The sequence below is a fragment of the Sinohyriopsis cumingii genome, chromosome 15 (assembly GCF_028554795.1).
Source record: "Sinohyriopsis cumingii isolate HCF-2022 chromosome 15, ASM2855479v2, whole genome shotgun sequence".
In the NCBI taxonomy this organism is placed as follows: Eukaryota; Metazoa; Mollusca; class Bivalvia; order Unionida; family Unionidae; genus Sinohyriopsis; species Sinohyriopsis cumingii.
In genome coordinates, this window is record NC_142975.1 from 113,148,693 (window position 1) to 113,167,213 (window position 18,521).

The window sequence follows — 18,521 nt, forward strand, 5'->3', positions numbered from 1 at the left end:
TCGTTAAAATCTCGCAGAGATTCTAAGTATTTAAACATATTTAAGTTTAAGAAATGATCTAATTTTACTGGAGGGAAGTGAGTTGTCGCGGTTGTATTAGATTTCAAATACAAATGTCCCATACCACTTCTTTCCCACATTCCACTTATATTGGTACCTACTTATTTATTACCTGATTTCTAGACTTCGGTCAATTAGACTGGAAAAAGTACGGTTGAATCTTATCGCACTGATTTACCCGTCTTTTCATTTCTATGTAATTGTTTGAAAGAGCGCCCGTGTAGCATCATCCAGGTAAATTCGGACATGTGCATATTACATTAGAAAAGCAATTGAAAGATTAACTAAGGTCACGAAGAGCATCTTTATTGTAAATGTGAGGTACTAACTATCATCAGCCGCAACAGGAGCTTCGGAGTTGGGAACCTTTCAGCAAGTATTATTACTAGTACAATATTACAAATAAGCATCATGCCTTGTTTGCAGGAAGACCATTGTTCATAATGATAAGGGGCCATTCTGTGCATGGGAAGTATAAAGCCACTATTGTATGTTTCAAGAGTCATTGATTTACATCCATTCCTCTTTTCGCAAACACATACATGTTCTCTGATTGTTGTAATTCAAAATGTTCTCACATGTTCAGTGCCTAAATTACATATCAATGAAAGAATGGCTTCAACTTTTCATTACAGTTTCTGGCCGAAGATCTAAATCAAACGAGAGAGAGAAAGGAGAAAATCACAAAAGTCAAGCATGCACATGAGGGCAATGTATGCCCACCCACCACTACCACCCCCATCAGTTAAGTTGAATAAAAACAAGTACATTATGTTACAATAAATAAACACCAAAGTAATTAGAATGTGTCGCTCTATACACATTTGAAAGTGAAATGTCTGTCAGATTAACTGACAATTCATCGTTGCTCGTCAGTTTTAGCATACTCGCAAGGAAGCTGGTGTAGAACCCATCAGGTCCGCACTCACTGGTCTTACTCGACAAAAGCGGCTGCACACCCGCATTCGGACGACCTCTGTGTTGTCGATTTATCATATGGGTAAGAGGCCTTGATCCCAGCTGGCATTTAAATGTAACTGCAGAATAGATAAAATAAAATCCAGCTTCTGGCACCTTAAGTCTGGACTCGGGTGTCAGGGTTAATCCCAACATGAATGCGGACCCATACCCATCTTCAGTCTGCCATGTCAGTTTTTCTGAAATAATAATAATAATAATAATAATAATAATAATAATTTATATGCAAGCAGAAGAAGACATTATAAAGAATAGAAACGACAAACACAACATAATATATACATACACAACAATCTTATGATAGTTTAACAACATTAGGAGCGATTTCATGTTCGGTTAGAATCAGGTAGACTTCACAGCATTATAGCTGTAATAACCCTCGATAACATTACGTTGTTTTAAATGTGTCGAATGATACTTTGAACTGTGAAGGTTATATGGCAGGTGCGATGATAAACAATTATCACATACGAAAGCGATATGAGTATACTGAACATGCCCAACGAGTAATATGAACCTTAGAAACATAGACGCGATGACATAAATCCTCTTGTCTCTGACTCCAAGTATTTCCATTAACATTTACTGCACACATGTATGGCGTTTAGTCTTACAATATGATTTTAGCAAATATTTGACAAAACATTTAGTGAAACATACTCATTTATATGTATTAATGCGAGATTTTGGGTAACAATTGGAAAAACCTCGCTCTTGTTTACAACCTATAGCGAGGTTTCTCAATTACACATCAGCGAATCTGACGGATTCTAGTAATCTCACCTGGTAATGACGTAACATTTGCATACAGGTGAGCTGCTATTTCCCTGGAACGCCTGATTTCCAGGCTTTTATATACGTCTTCGTGGTTTTGTGAAGTAAGGCGCTCAGTGGTAACTGTAATTTGCAAATAATAATAATAATAATAATAATAATAGTAATAATAATTAATATATTTCACATGTTTTTTCATGTGCAGATTCACTCGCAAGAAATCAACGAACTTTACCAAAGGACTGTGGTTGTTTCAGAAATTATATATTCATATAATATATTTTAACCTTTTTAATATCAAATAAATCGACTTGATATGTTTAACAAAGAATATTTGGTGTTGCAATATAAAAAGTAACCATTTTACAGACAGTATGCTTAATTGTTTCACTACTGATTATATTGTTATGGAAATCTATTCAATATTTACAGATAAATAGTATACTATTCATGCACTTTCTTCCATTATGTATATTTAGCAACATTTTTGGTCTTCTCTTTTCATGTATCATGTTATATGTATTAAGGTTTTTATGCAAGTGTGAAAAGATAAGCAGGAAACGTAAATTACCATCTCTTGTGTATCCTTCTTGTATCACCTATAAATGAAGCAATGTGAATGTGAATCACTGATAAATTTCATTACACATCTTGGCATAAAATGGAAAATTCACCAGTGATTAGTAATGTGCAAATTATACATAAAAGAATAAGATTATTACCGGTCTACATTAGGAATGTTGCTGTCATATGACGTCAGCTGAACATTTTCTCCAGAGTTCACGAGTTCGAATAAATTTTATTGTTAATTGTTAATACTACAGGATTATCGTGGAATATCCGAATAAAATGTGTTAGTTATACAAGTCTACAAAAATAAGAATCTCAATGACAATACTTTATGAAATTTTAAGCAGCCTATTTGACGCTTTATATAAGAGAGAGAGAGAGAGAGAGAGAGAGAGAGAGAGAGAGAGAGAAGAAGAAGAAGAAGAAGAAGAAGAAAACCGATAATATAAACCTAAATATGTACATACAAATATATTTCCTAAATGGGAAAACGTAGTTCCAAAAGTGATCTCGCCCCGTGGCGATACAAATGGTGTTGCCACTCTGTTTTCTCCCACCGGTATATTTAAATATTTCACTATGAAATATATAATAGCAAAAAGGATTATCGACGCACACTTCCTAAAGATTCTAAGATCCTAACTTGATTTTAATTTGAGCGACATAATTTTACAAATCAAACCGATTGTAATGTCTTTTTTCCCATGCTGTTTGAAGCATTGGATTATTACTCCTTTGTTCTTGTAGACTTGCGTGGCCACGGTGAAAAACATTTTTCTTTTTATATTTTGGTGTTCAGAAATTGGAACTATAATTTACTTTCAGTCATAATGACATTTTGTCCCTTAATTAGCAAATAAATATTACTTAAATTATTATTTGCTTTTTCATGTTTCATACATTGGCTTGCGCAATCAGGTTACATTCATCACAGCTTTCAAGGTCACGAAACAGCTTGGTATTGCTAGAGAGCCAGTGCCTTAAAGGAGAGTACATTTGACGTCGTCGCATCTTCGCTAGCCAAGGTTCCGATAGCCCTATCTACAGCTTGGCGTATCGAACATACATTTCTGTGCTTCGGGTCTGTGAATTTCATTGGATGCGGCGGCAAGCCACCGCATCCAATCAAAATTAAGTTGTTCCAATTTGAACACTGTTCACGCGTGATCGAGTCAAAGGGAGCACACAACTTGAATGGACTGATAAATAAACAATTTTCAACTGCCGGTCCGTGTTTGCACAAATATCTTTTACTCAAATACACCTGTAATGGCTTCCCTCTGGTACATAGTCATACTTTCGATTTTAAACTTACAAAGTATCCATTTTAGGTCAACTGCCTCCACCGTTTTCGGCCGATGTACGACGCACAAAGCTATTGGTTAGTTGGCATAGCATACTAAGGGAGACAGCACATGAAATCCAACAAATGTGGCTAGGACAAAGCACCAATATAGCTGTTCGATCCGCCAAGGTGTAGATAGGATTATCGGTTGGGAAAAATCATACCCCGCATTGTTCCAAAGACGCGTGAATATTTATATATATCAACCTTATAACTGAGATTTTTCCACTGCAAAAAGATTATCATAGTTATTATATTTCATGTGTGTGATTATGAGCTACAGTGTTTGCTACAAATATATCAATCTAGGAAACGAAACTGACAAACAATTACTAGCCTCTTCCATACCTTTTGTTTTATTTTTGTATTAAGACATTCTTTATTGCGCAGAGAGAGAGAGAGAGAGAGACAGACAGACAGACAGACAGACAGACAGAGACAGAGACAGGGGGGAATGGGCTAACGTACCAGAAGGAAAAATTTCTCGAAAGCAGCATTTCTAACACAGCAAAACTTATTTCCACAAGACGAAATTGTATTAAACAGTGTGTTTTCTGCCGTCACGTGTGACCCCAGATAGTCGCAAGGCATGCACAACGAGTCCTGTACACCATCTTTCAATAATTGTTGTAAAGGACATTTTATTTCGTCTGCCCCCAAAATTACTCCAAGTCTTGTAGCAAGAAGTATCACCACTACTACGAGCACAATGTTACCCGCAATTGAAATTGACAGGAATATAGGACTAAAATTCGGTTTCTTACATATTTTATCCCATCTACACTTAATTCCTGTTCAGTATCATACCGAATCGTTGTTTTTCGAACTCTGCGCTCTGCGCTCAGTCCTCTTGTCAAGGTGGAATTTTCGTTCGTCATTTCTCTTTCTGATAGACACTGATTATCATCCTTGCTTCCGATGCCAGAATCTGCAGAACTGTCACTAGAATCATACCTTTTGCTTTCGTCCTCGGAATAATGGCATTTTTTTACAGGCCTATAATTAACATGTTTCTTTTTAATAAAGAACGCATCGTCATCTTAGCATTCTCGTATGTTAGGGTGACCAGGTTCCGTGTGTCCCTGTGACAAATCGTTAATTCTTCGTGTCATTTTTATTACTTCAGACTGACTGTGATCCAACTCCTGTTTCAATATAATGAATATTCTTTTTTTTTAAAAAAATGTTACCGAGATTTCTAATGCACCTAAGCATAATTGCTGAGTAAATGGCATTAGTTACGTAAAATGTCAATAAGGGTAACTTATTCTACTGACATATACTATAATGAGATGCAAATTTTGTATATATGCTTGTAAGTCATATATCTTATTATCTAGTTTTGTACAGGAAAAGTGAATAATATACCCTGATCAAACTATTGAAAGTATCTTATACATGGGTTAGCAGCTGTCCATCTGAGGTAAGGTGTTTGTACTGGGTCATAAAGACTTCTAAACCTTAACATATACGAGTATTTGTATAAACGTCCAAGCCTTAACATATACAAGTGTTATTTAGAAAACTAGCACGCGTAATGTTTATTCCAAAGGCACAAACAAACTGAAATTTAATTTTCAACTAATCCACATCATTCTGTTTGAAAGCACGTCAACGTACAACTATCGCAAACGTAACTCGCTATTTCACCAAACAAATCCAGTTTGTCATTTTGTTCAATCCATCTTAGTCAAGAATAATCGCTGCACAAACTGATTTTAAAAATGTCATCAGAAACAATTTAAAGAAAACTAAACATTCTGGTTAAATGATGATTTAGTTCGTTGTGCTTTATGCAAACTATTTTAAATTGTAATGTCCTTTTGAAACATTTTGCTAAGACTGAAAGGCTACTGAATCTCAATATGAATTAATCTATATATTTTGGTAACTTGCGATATCGTAGCGTTATTCCTTTGCAATATAGGCAGAGATAATTTCTAACTTTATCTTCCCAAATTACTACTGATGTCTTCATTTCCATGACTTGTTCATTACTTCGTGATAAATTTAAAGTATGTATAAGTCTTGGTAATTCTTTGTAAAACAACAGAGGTAACTGAAGCGTCCAATACCATTTTAGTCCACGAATCTCCTCGGCGAAAGAAGAAACAGGCAATTTGACAGCATGACTTGCGTTTTATTCTGATTTTGATATCATGCATAATTCTTGGAAATCCTGAAGTCGCTGGTATTTATATCCTCCAATACAAGCATTACAGATGGCAATTCAACAGGTGGACGGATACTACACTGACAGCAACAGATGGTACGGGCTCTTCATTAACCAGTACAATAGCTAGAACATCTAGACTACATTTCCTACACAATAACTTATAGACGATCATGTGTAAAATTATTTACTTGATCTTGTAATCTTTAATATGCAAATAGTAGCAAAACTGGAAAGAGTATTATTATTATTATTATTTGATTTGACTGTAATTATATGATAGTCATGAGCACAAAAGAAACACTTCCGCTTTAACATGTCACCCTTTCTCAGCGAAACAGGATTCAAATGTATTTCATGTAAATGTGGGCACAGTTCTATCAGGCTGTTAGAATTCAGAATGTTTAATGCACTGGCTTGCACTAATTGATCGGTAAGAGCTTTCTGATGAAAAGACGTGATTATACATGTATTCTTTAAGTCTGTGAGTGCGTGCCTGCAAGCACCTGCGTAATGCAGTATGATCATCAACCTATAGTTAAACATACTTTATACTTATATATAGTTTCTTTTCAACAGGGTTGTCATATTCCATTCAGAAAAACAAATATTATATTTATGGTCCACCCACACCCCCTCCAGACAAGATACATATGTCGTTGTGGGTTGATGGGACGAAGACTCACTTGGAGAGATAATAATGGTAGGAACGCTAGTGACCGATATCCATTTTCTAGTGTAGGCACGATGTAACCAGTGTCAATCAATACCTATAGCATACTGCTGGTGTTTCAAAAGCCTATCTCTAATTTGCGCTTTTAATTTCACATAATAACACCGAGGATAATACGATTACTCTTCCATTTTATCATGTTCACTGTTTTTAATCTGCAGAAATAAAATGCCTTTTTACACATCAGGAGTTAGTCCTGAGTATATTTTCAAATAGTATGTTATGAACTGTGGGAGCAATTCCTGCCATAGTTGTGATATTATGATTGCTTGTTCGCCGTAAATTACCATTCGCTTTAGACACTACTAATATCGAGTAAACTAACTAAGGTCTCACTGGACAGTTTATTTGGTGAATTTTCATCCAACAGTAACCAATTACAGAAAAATAAGAATAATTTTACACTGAAGATACAAATAAAAACAAACTAATGATTTTTGTAGAAAGCATACCTGTGAGATGTTGACTGCAGTAACCAGGTTAATTCCTGATGCAACTGGTGGTTTTTATACTGAACCAACACTGCCACCAATCCCTAAATTTTACATTCATTTTTGACGAGAAATAGCTATTTTGAATATTTTCCTGTGACAAGGCAGCTAAAAGAATCCCTATGTGCCTTATGCATGAATAAAGTTCACTAGTACAATAACAAATTAGCATACTTTTCATCACCCCTCAACCATCTAGCTTTTTAGATATTTAACTCTGTAGCAGATACACATAAATACGTAAGCCAAGTCGGCAGCTCATTTGCGGCCCAAGTTACGCATTTGATCTACAATGTTCATCTAACTGTGACAGGCAGTCACCAACAAGCCAACCTGTTTTCAAGCCTAACTCAGAGTAAATCTAAACCACATTATAGATTTAGCTTATGTGTGAATTTATACTTGTGATAATTAGGTTCATGCCTTCTACCTTATAAATTGGGGGTGGTGGTGTCAAAATACAAAACTATCCTAAGGTTTCCTACATAGGAAGTAGCCCCTCCAAGACCAAATGAAAGAAACTAAAACTTGCTCGCGCATGCATGGATAAGCATGATTTTAATCTAAAAGGGACTGAACACAAAATCTATAATTTAAAAACTGATATTATATCATTGGAACAATGTCTCATAAACGACATTTGTGAATCCACTGTGTAATGTATGTATGTGTGTATGTATGTATGTATGTATGTATGTATGTATGTATGTATGTACGCATGCATGCAGGTAGATAGATAGGTAGGTAAGTGGGTGGGTGAGTAGGCTGGCAGGTAAGTATGTATGTTTGCATGGCTTTCGTACAGTTTGTTTGTTGTTGGGGTTTATTGGGGGGGGGGGGGGGGCACCAAAGGTTTCATATGTATGTATGTATTTATGTATTATGCATGCATGCAGGCAGGCATATTTTCATTCACATATCCCGTGTTATCTCAAACGAACTTGAGAAAACTACGTGGTAGGCGCTGTATCATTTATGAAAGCTGATAAGAATCATAATCGATTGAACCTTCGGACAGATTCTCAAACACTGCAATACACTAAATTAAAAAAGAAGTATTTTCGTGTTCTCATTCAATTTAAACATGGGCCCCTAGTGGCCGAGTAGTCTAAAGCACTCACCGTTACGGATCACTGCCATCTCACCTCTGTTTGCTTGAGTTCGACTCTCAGGTTCGCCCAATGTGGGTATGTGAGAAAGCTTGCCAGTAGCTTCTCTTGGGTCGGTGGTTCGTTCCAGGTTTTCCCGGGTTCTTCCTCTACCATTTATACTGGCCTCCATTTATACTCGCATATTTTGTGCTGACAAATGGCGTTAAACCCTACAAAAACAACAACAATTTAAATTGTTAATTTAAAGGAGACCAGAAACCAATGGAAATATAGCATAATAATAAAAGTACTGTAGCAGAAAACCTTATTCTGAAGTATCATCTGCGACCGTAATACCAATATTAAAATATTGGCCTATCTTCTAGGAGCTGAATTTCCGTGACCTGGTATGCAAAATTTCCGCGCCTATTCGGTTACTTTCGGGATGTGACGTCATAGTAGCGACTCCAGCGGCCCAAGTGGGAGTTGCAAGAGTAAAAGACAATACCGTTTTGCGTTGCTTACTGGTGTAATAGAACATTAAGAAAAGCATGTGGACAACATTGTTTTTCTTTTTCGAAAGATAAAGGCATAATGAAAGAATGGATACATTATTACAAACGAGTCGATTTCAAAGCAACACCATACAGCACTCTGTGCTCGTTACATTTCTCAAAGGACTGTTACGAGAGGGATTCTGAAAAAATGGCAGCTCAAGGATACGCAAATGCTAGGCCTAGACTAAAAGTTGGCGCTGTTCCAGACATAACGTTGAATATTTTAAATCCTAGGAAAAGTGTTAAACGTGCGAGTTACGAAAATAGGCAGAAGGCCGAGCAGCAGGGTGGGGCGAATCCGACATTTTGTCCAAACGTTATTTGGCTTAATTAGTACTTTCTGCACTCAGCGGATCCGGTGTCGTCAGCGTCCGGTAAAAAAAAAGACGACGTCGTCATCGGGGGATCGTCCAATCGTCATTTGGTTTAATTAATACCTTCTGCGCGCCGATCCTAGCGTCGTCAGCGTCCGGTAAGCACATCGACGACCGCGTCGATGTCATCGCCGCCCCCCCCCCCCCGCTGCTATGATTTAACCGAATATTTGGTCAAGTCCGATACGATATCGTGTCCGAGGATCATGTAAATTTATCGTTACAAATCCATGTGGGGTCGACTGAGCATGACTAAAAAAGTTTCGAAAAACATTAAAGTCCATGTCACCGCCACACCATGTCTGCCAGATATTTCGTAGCGTGTGTGTATCAACGCCGTTGAATACAGCAAGAATATTACAGTTGTCTCTGATTACTTTTGGAATCTGAGTGTATCGTTGAGTGACATATATCACGTCAGTGTTTTTATGCCTGCCTCTGGAAAATATCCTAGCTGGGTTTTTTTGATTGTCTAACATAACATCATCGTACACGACTAGATTGTTAACGTCGCCATCAATATCATCGATACCTGGTGCATCATTGATATCTGTAATAAACTCAATAATATTTTTTTTAGCGATCGCTGATGCATTCTCGTTGAAATCTTTCAACACCTCGTAGCATCGTTGATCATCTACGCTAGGAGCAACCAAATACAACTTATCCCACTTCATCCATCTCATTATTAAATTGAGTAACAATTGCGTCTTGCCGGATCCAGATGGTCCGATGATAATCATCCGGATCGAGTTTGGTAACGCTGCAACATGCTTAACTGGTTCTCTTGTTTTAGTCGCTGAAAAGTCAATTATATTCATGTCTCTATACATAAATTATGGATCTATATTGTGTAAAGTGTAGAGTGCGTACTGGCACAAATGATATGACAACCGTTACAACAAGAAATAATAGATCGGCGCTTACTGGCAAGTGTGCACAATGCGGTACAAAGAAATTTAGATTTATTTCTATTAAACCCGGAGATGTTTTAAAAAAAAGCGAGGAGGTGATATTGCAGCCAAGTTATCAAAACTCCCCGGAACCCCGTGGGCAAAGTATCCAGGAGAAAAACACCTCCCAGGATATAACTACTGTGGCCCCGGAACACGATTAGATATCAGACTCGATGATCAAAATCAACCCAAACCCGGTGAGTATCCAATAAACGCTATCGATAAGGCGTGTCATGCTCATGATGTTGCCTACTACAAAAGTAGCGATCTGCAACAGCGTCATATCGCGGACGTAAAATTAATTCACGCGTTAAATGCTATTCCTGATAAATCCGTCAAAGAAACATTGGCTTCATGGTTGGTAAAATCGGCTATGAAAGGTAAGTTAATGATTGGAAGCGGAGCTTCTCGCGCTGGTAATTGAAAACGCTAGCGTTTATAATAACAACATGGAATCCATCTATTATTCTCCGAGAGGATACTGGAAGGGGAAGGCCGCAATTGGTAAGCTTGCAAGCGCTGCAAAGGTAACAAAGGCCACTGCGGCTAATTGGTTATCCAAACAGGCTATATGGCAAATTTATCTACCACCGCCTAAACAAATCAACTTCTCGCGCTTTGATGTCAGCGTACCTAATGAAGTTCATCAGGCTGATATACTATTTCTGCCGCATGACAACGGTTACAAATACGCGCTAACCGTAGTTGATGTTGCGAGTCGATATAAACAAGCGGAGCCGTTAAAAACAAAGTCAGCAACTGAAGTAGCCGCTGCGTTTGAGCGGATTTATCGAAGAGGTCCTCTGCACTGGCCAAATCTATTACAAGTTGATCCCGGTAGTGAATTTCGCGGCGCTGTTTTATCAACGCTCAGACATCATAGCGTCGCGGTACGACGAGGTCATACTGCGCTACATCGTGATCAGGCAATTGTTGAACGATTCAATCGGACTCTTGCTGAACGGTTATTTGGATATCAACACGCGAAGGAATTCATCCAAGAAAAACGATCTCGTGAATGGGTCAAAAGGTTGCCAGGCGTAATTTCAGCGTTAAATAACGAGATTACCCGAGCAATCAACATGAAGCCCAGCGACGCGATTAAATACGAGTATATACCCGGAAGATCAAAAATAGATAGCGTTTCCAAGCCGATTCTCGGCGATGTCACTGTTAGATATCTGTATGAACCAGGAGAGCTTGAAGGCGGTAAAAAAAGAGCTACTGATCCTATCTGGAGTGTTACCACACATAACATATCAACGATAACACGATCAACTAATAGACCACCGATCTATAGACTGGATCCAACTGCCCCACAGCGGGGGTTTACACGCGAGCAACTACAAGTGATACCTGACGATACTCAATTACCCCCGCGTGGTCTTAACTAGCGCCGTTGCGTCTATTGCACTCAAGACAGGTCAACCTCACATTGTTTTTGACATGACCGAGACTGTTATCGATCCTGTCCACGGTAAATTGGCGAGCGTCTTTATCCGAATAACGCCAACTCATTATACAATTGCAACTCGCGCAGTGATTATTCTGTTGTTGTCGTAACGCAATTATTAATTCGGCATCAATATCAAAACGCCGTTGTTTTTTTTTTATCCTGTTGGCGGTAACCCGAGAGTTTTCTATCAATGACGCTTGCATCGATGGTGACTCCGTCGGTGACTCCGTCACTGACTCCGTCAATAACAATTCTTCGAAGCTGATTTATCCTCCGTACTCGGGACACCGCAAGATAGACTAGATTTGACCATTCGATGCGATTATCAACCATCCAAACAATTGTGTCCGTGATAGTTAGTCCCTGCGAGGAATGTATTGTCGTTCCGTATCCTAGCGTCCACGGGGATTTATCAGCACGTAGCGCGTCCTCGACGACGCTGATATCGACGAGCACGATATCATTCAGCACGAGAATTTGTTTTTTTGTCCCCGACGCTGTCGGGCCCGGGATTTCAACTTCAATGTTCTGCCGCCGTGTATCCGCGGGTCTATAGCATAACGGCACTGGACGCGTTGGAAACCTTTCCTTATGCAACGTAAACAACCTCCGCTGAAGTGTGTCCCTGACTATCTTTCTACTCGCTACAATCAAATCGTTTGGTTTCCATGTTTCCCAGAATTCATTTAACGGCGTTTCCGGAATCACCTCGCGGATTATTTCACATTGAATTCTATCCGGCTGTAATCTGATTAATTTTTTAACCCCGCGCAGTTGTTCATCAAGTGCCCGGTAATCAGTATCGGTTTCTTCATAATAGTCCACGAACCCGCTCAACCAATTATGTGGACCCTCGCCGACAAATGGTGGTGGTTGGCCATGGTCGCCACACATGATCACCGCTGTATTCGCGCGCAGTAACCACTCAAGAAACATTTGTAAAACATCTAACGAAACAGTACATATTTCGTCCCAGATGATAACTTCAGGAATAAATTTTTCACCCATTCGATCAGGAGTCCACTCTCCGCCTCTGTATCGAAAAAAGCTGTGATAAGTAACGGCGTCAACATTTCGGTGTTTTATCTCTCGCGCTAGTCTATGGGTCGGTGTAAGCACGATTATACTTGCCCGCGTTCGAAATAATTCAATTGCCCGAGTCGTCTTTCCTGACCCGCCACAGCCGCTTAAATAAACTGTTTTGTGTCTACAAATTGGATCAGAACACGGTGGTGCATTAGACCATTCTGACAATTTATCGCCGCGTAGGTAATTGTTCTCAACGGTGACATCTGCTGACGGGGAATAATCGCGTCGTATTTCATTTTTAATTCTCCATGTACCCCAACTCTCGTCCGGACTAGTAAACCCGGCTACGTTTTCCTTATACGCTACGTCAACATAAAACGAATCAACGGCTACTCTAACCGCGGTGTCGGGGAATCTATTTATCATCGAGAATAAATTGATAGCGGCATAACCCAGCATAGACGCCCTCAAATGCGGGTATGCCGGGCTGTCTCCATCGCTGTAGGTAACAACTGTACCCAACCTTGTTCCATTGGACAAGAAAGCTGTTTCGCAGTTCACGTATCTATTTTTCGCCACTGCGTCCTTGATTACGAAATCATATTCTGCGTCATCTATAATCAGCCGTGAGCAATATCGTTTGTAATCGCAGTTTTTTCCACCTTGTGTGAACTTACCGATTATTCTTCTACCGAGATCTTTTGCCTCGCGGTTTCGTTGGTTGAATATCCTCCTGGACCATTCGACGATATATTCCTCGTCGGCATCAATGTGTTTTTTGGACTCGTCAATTATGCTATCTAGACGCTCCGGTTCTGGTAACCAGACTTCAGTCTGCGCTCGGTATGATATAATCGCGTCACTGACAATCAACGAAACTAGCATTTTACAATCAATCATGTACCGTAGCAGCGCTATTGGCAGCCACTTCTTTTCAGCCATGTGTCTACCGATCCAAATATAGCAACAGCGATGAAGTCCTGCCGCGAACTCAAATGATACTACGCGAGCGAATCCGGTTAAATCAAAATCAGGCAGTGGTCCATTAATAGCAACACGAGTCATTTCATGTCTGGGGTGTCCAAATCGTTTGAAATACTCAGCGGCGGATCCATACCCGAGAAAACTCGCTGGATAACAGGCAACCATATCAACGGAAATCATAGCGTCGCGGTTGTATTCAGTGTTCCATAGTCCACCGTGATAGTATTCCAAACAACTGGATTGTACATCCGGTAGAAATTCCTTGCGCGTTGGACTCCACGCATTTTTCCTCGCTGCAACATGAGCCGCAACCGATGGAATCGTAAAACAATTTGTTAGCAGTTGTTCATCATGCTCTTCAAATTCCATGGCGGTTTTTTTCATCCTGTTGTGAAATGCTTCAGTGCGATATAATTCGCCGTTTGGTCTTACAAACTGATCAAAGGTATCAGCGCTGCGAAGTAACCACACTGATACAGGGTCGTTTTTACACAAACAAGCAATAGCATCAAATAGTTTCCTCTCCGCGAGAAACCCGTTCTCTTCCAGGAATTCCCCCGGGATATACTTTACTGTTCTATCCCGTGGAAATACTGTGATCGCGGACGTCCACGCGTGTTCGTTATGATCAATAATTCTGATTGGGGCCCCATTTGATTTGTACTTTGATTCGTATAATACTTCACCGGTTATCGTTGTAACGGTTATTGGAAATCTCAACGACGTTTCTAATCTCGCTATGTCGCTGATGGTCGCTCCACGCTCTTTTACGGTTAGTTCCCACTGGTTGATTTTGCTACGTCGTAAATCAGTCAATTTGTTTCCTCGATACGCATTTGTAAAATGCTCTATTACTCGTTCTGCTACACAATTTATCCCCGTTGACTGTTTCATTGGTTTCAGTTTTCCGATATCAGGTTTCTTATTTAACGGGTATATTCCATAAACAACTGCTGTTTCAGGATACGCTCGTTCATAGTATGGTCTGTCAATTCCGGTTAACAGCCCCGGCTTGGAGTCGCGGCTAACAATGACTGTTTTCTTGTCGCTGAGAACTGGTTCAAATTTATCACGTATGATCCAATCACCTGATTCCACCCGGACAATGAATTTTACTCTGAAGAAATACCTTTTACCGTCAAGTTGTGATATTATCGTTGCTGCGCGGTTGTCGTTCATGGTAGCATCAACAACGCCATCAATTCGAAATGTTGACCAACTATGAGATGCGCCATCACGCTTGAATTCATTGATACAATCGCGTATTTTACTCAACAGGGTTCTATCGTTTATTAACGCTTTTGGTGCGTCCTTGAGGACTCTATCGAGATTGAACTTAATATTTTTCCAGGGCTTAATTGCTGCTAATCTCTCGAACTCATCCATATAATTAAAACAAGTATTTAAATGAAAGAATATAGTATAATGAATCACTGCAAATGGTTGATGATTGGGTCGATAACCCCGTGCAATAAATCATGTAGAGGTGAATTCTGCGGGTATCATTTACAAAGCGTTCGTAATGGTTCTCTTGGCCCCCTCCCGTGCTTGGTTTGCCACGTCGGTGTAAGAGGAAAATCGCAGTTGTGTATCAATTGTGGCGGAAAGCGATACAGGGAACTAAAACGCTATTATGACAAGCGAATTAAAAACGCCGTCATTGACCCCACCGCTGACTTCGTCATCAAAACCCCCCAAGACTACGTTGAAAGATTCATAATTAAACCAAATAATAAATTAGACAAGTAGTATTATTATATAAATGGACCAAGAATTTCAGCCGCATCCTGTGCTCGTCAATTACGAGGCATCTCGCGACGGCATTGTTAGAAACCGCAAACTGAAGAAGCCGGTTGGTACCGTAAGTAATCAGGGGTATCTGATGTTTGGTGCCGGAAAGAAGAAGTACCATGTTCATAGGGCGGTATTTGAGGTATTCAACGGATTAATCGAAAATGGACTTGTGATTGATCATATTAATAATAATAAGACTGATAATTCTCTTACAAACTTGCAAGCTGTCTCGCAGAGTCAAAATACCAAAAAAGGCCAAACCGGTAAATACCCAAAGAAAGCAAAACCCGTAAAGTCATTTGATACAACAACTCACGAGGAAAAAATATTTCAGTCGATGAATGAAGCCAGTAGATACTTTGACATTTGTATCGCCTCAATACGAAAAGTAGCAGAACGAGTATATCAAACAGCAATCTCAAAAAAGACCGGGCATAGAATTCGATTTTCATATGTAAATAGCAGCGAGTGACGAAGTCACCGGCGCCTATGGCGCTGACGAAGTCGCCATGACAATAAATTGTCCATTCCGGAAGAAAACAAAGTATTCAGTATTGTTGAACACCTCGGGATTGATACACGGGGTTTCTTTTTTTTTTTTTATTTAAAAACAAGATGTTCTATAAGAATAATGAATATCGAAGACATCAATAATATATTAGCCGAGATTTCAAAATTAAAAAATCAAGGAATTGAATTATCTGATGGTCTCGACAGTGAAGAAATATTATCCGATTATGAGATTATTAACGAACAATCGAAACGGGGGCGTTTTACCCTGGCCCGCGAGTACTTTTTTATAAAACGATTACAACATACGATCAATGAAAACTTGTACCACAATGACGCAAATGCATTCATTGGACTATTCACTGCCGTTGAAATAATACGAAAAAAACTCGGACGTGTTTATGAACGACGCCGGGAGATTCCTAGTAAGATCAAAAACATTAGAAGGATTATAGACGAAAACTCCGGCGAGAAATTAGAAATTGCTTGGCAATTGCAATAATGGTAGGCGAATCACTTACTACTCGGCTAGCCAGAGAGCGGCTAGCAGCGCTTAAAAAGTTCATACCGTTACGAGACAGGGTCCGAGAACAACTTCAAACGCGGCAGCAACTACAAACCGATTTTACTGTTGGAAGCGAACAACTCTTTGCCCCGGTAACTAAAGCGACCAAAGATGTTACGGCGGCAACTGTACCCGTCCTCGATGCGCTTGAAAAGATAGCGGCTCAGACCGAACAAACAAAAAGGTCTTTAGAAACACTCCCTGCAAAAATAGCGGCTGCCACAACACGGAGGCCACCACCACTCGCTATAACCGAACCACAAGAACCTTATGTTACAATGGCCGACGAAGAAGAACTAGGTGCTACCGCAAGAGAACCAGAAGAAGAAATACCGGAAGAAACATCGGAAGAAACATCGGAAGAAAAAGAGAGAGAGAGGAATATACCCAGTAATATACTCAAGAAGGGCACAATAGATCAAATCAGGCCCTTCAGCGATGAAGAATTAATTGATTTTGCCGCCAACAATTTTGCTAAGAATTTACGAGATAGGCATATCAATAGCGGCTACGAGAAAAATATAAAGTCGTTAAGGGATTGGACAAGAATGGTGTATTTAGCGAGTAAATACAAGAATGCATTACTACGTGGTGATGGCCCCGATTACGACGCATTCCACAATAAAGTAAAAAGTAGAATACCAAAAAAAGGAAAAGGATACTCTGTTGGTAAAGAATCCTACGGCGTTACCTGTCCTAACAGTGTTCTCAGTGATATATCACGGCTAGAGGTACTAATCGGAGGAAAACGAGCCGGAAATAACTCTCCGGAAATAATCAATGAGGCCGCTGATATTTGCAAGCGGTTATTTACGGGCGGTATCATGGACGTTAGTGCGTATCGAACGCTCATAGACGAACTCGTGGATGATTAAAAAAATTATCGTTTTGTTAATTTTGACCGTTTTTGGTCGTTTTTTGACCGTTTTTGGTCGTTTTTTGACCGTTTTTGGTCGTTTTTGGTCGTTTTTTGCCATTTTTTGACCGTTTTTTGAGGGCAAAAACCCCAGGAAATCATTTAGAGAAAATCGATGTTTTTGCTGAAAAAACGAAAAAAAACGACTATAGGCAACAAAAAACGACCAAAAATGACTAGAAATCAGGAAAAAACCGGAAAAAAACCGGGTTTTTATCGAGGGCAAAAACCCCAGGAAATTTTGATAAAATTTATTCCGGTTTTCCACACGGAGGTGGGGGGGGGGTGATGATCACAATCACTAATTGAAAAACCGGTGTTTTTATAATAAAGATGATCATACACTACAACCACGATAAACCAGTACTCGTCTACGTGGTAAACTCGCGATTGCCTGGTTACCGCGCGTACTATGGAGATGGTCTCGGTAGCACCATTGCGGGGTTATTTACAAGAATGGCTCCAAAAGTAGCGCCGTTAGCCAAACAATTAGGAATGAAGGCTATTGATGTTATTCGTGATAAGGGTATTAGTGCTATTGGAGATGTTGCCGGAAAGGCGCTTTCTGCAGCAAAGGACAAACTAATGTCGTTGGTGAGGAGAAAAAAGCAAAAACCACCGGTGATGCCATCAGCGACAGTGATGCCTGCAAATGTCAGTAAAGTAATAAATAACGCCGTGGAAGAAAAACTAGAGTCGTTGGTAAACAGTAATCAAGATGACGCCGCAAACATAATAGCGGGGAGTGGTTTAAAACGACGACGATGATTTAGATGCATCAGCGTATTATTAAATAAAATGTTTAAACGAACAGCTGACCCGGCGTTTGATATGGACGCACCAGTGCACAAGGATGATTCTGTCCGTAATTATCAATTTTATTCCTATCATGCAGTACAACCCGACATACGATCGCGAATTGAACTTCAAGTCCATGATACCAGTAAATACTTTTTACCGTGTGAAGCGTTTATTGAAATCGAAGGAGAACTTGTAACAGAGGCCGATACTCCTGCTGTACCAGCACCGTATCCAGATGGTACCAAAGTTGGCTTAGTCAATAACGGCGTAATGGCGCTGTTTGAGAGCGCAAAATATCTCATTGACGGGCGAGAGATCGAGTCTATAGAACGCGATGTTGATGTTGCTACAACAATAATCGGGC

At 39.6% G+C, this 18,521-nt stretch overlaps 1 protein-coding gene across 4 annotated transcripts in view; it reads right to left on the bottom strand.

Annotated features, from left to right (window-relative positions):
- Nucleotides 1-345: 345 nt before the first annotated feature.
- The window catches only part of LOC149782509 (tumor necrosis factor ligand superfamily member 6-like), a 43,105-nt gene continuing 24,929 nt past the window's right edge, over nucleotides 346-18,521 (bottom strand). The window contains exons 2-6 of one of the 4 annotated variants that reach the window (XM_089933932.1): nucleotides 8,246-8,445; nucleotides 4,196-4,872; nucleotides 2,384-2,411; nucleotides 1,822-1,935; nucleotides 346-1,217 (exon numbers count right to left, since the gene is read on the bottom strand). In XM_089933932.1, coding sequence (XP_089790058.1) covers nucleotides 835-1,217; nucleotides 1,822-1,935; nucleotides 2,384-2,411; nucleotides 4,196-4,318 — 648 coding nt within the window. In that variant the 5' untranslated portion in view covers nucleotides 4,319-4,872; nucleotides 8,246-8,445 and the 3' untranslated portion in view covers nucleotides 346-834. Of the gene's footprint in view, nucleotides 1,218-1,821; nucleotides 1,936-2,383; nucleotides 2,412-4,195; nucleotides 4,873-5,802; nucleotides 7,063-7,085; nucleotides 8,209-8,245; nucleotides 8,446-18,521 lie in introns of those variants that run through there. The other 3 variants (XM_089933934.1, XM_089933935.1, XM_089933933.1) reach the window with 3 other exon arrangements.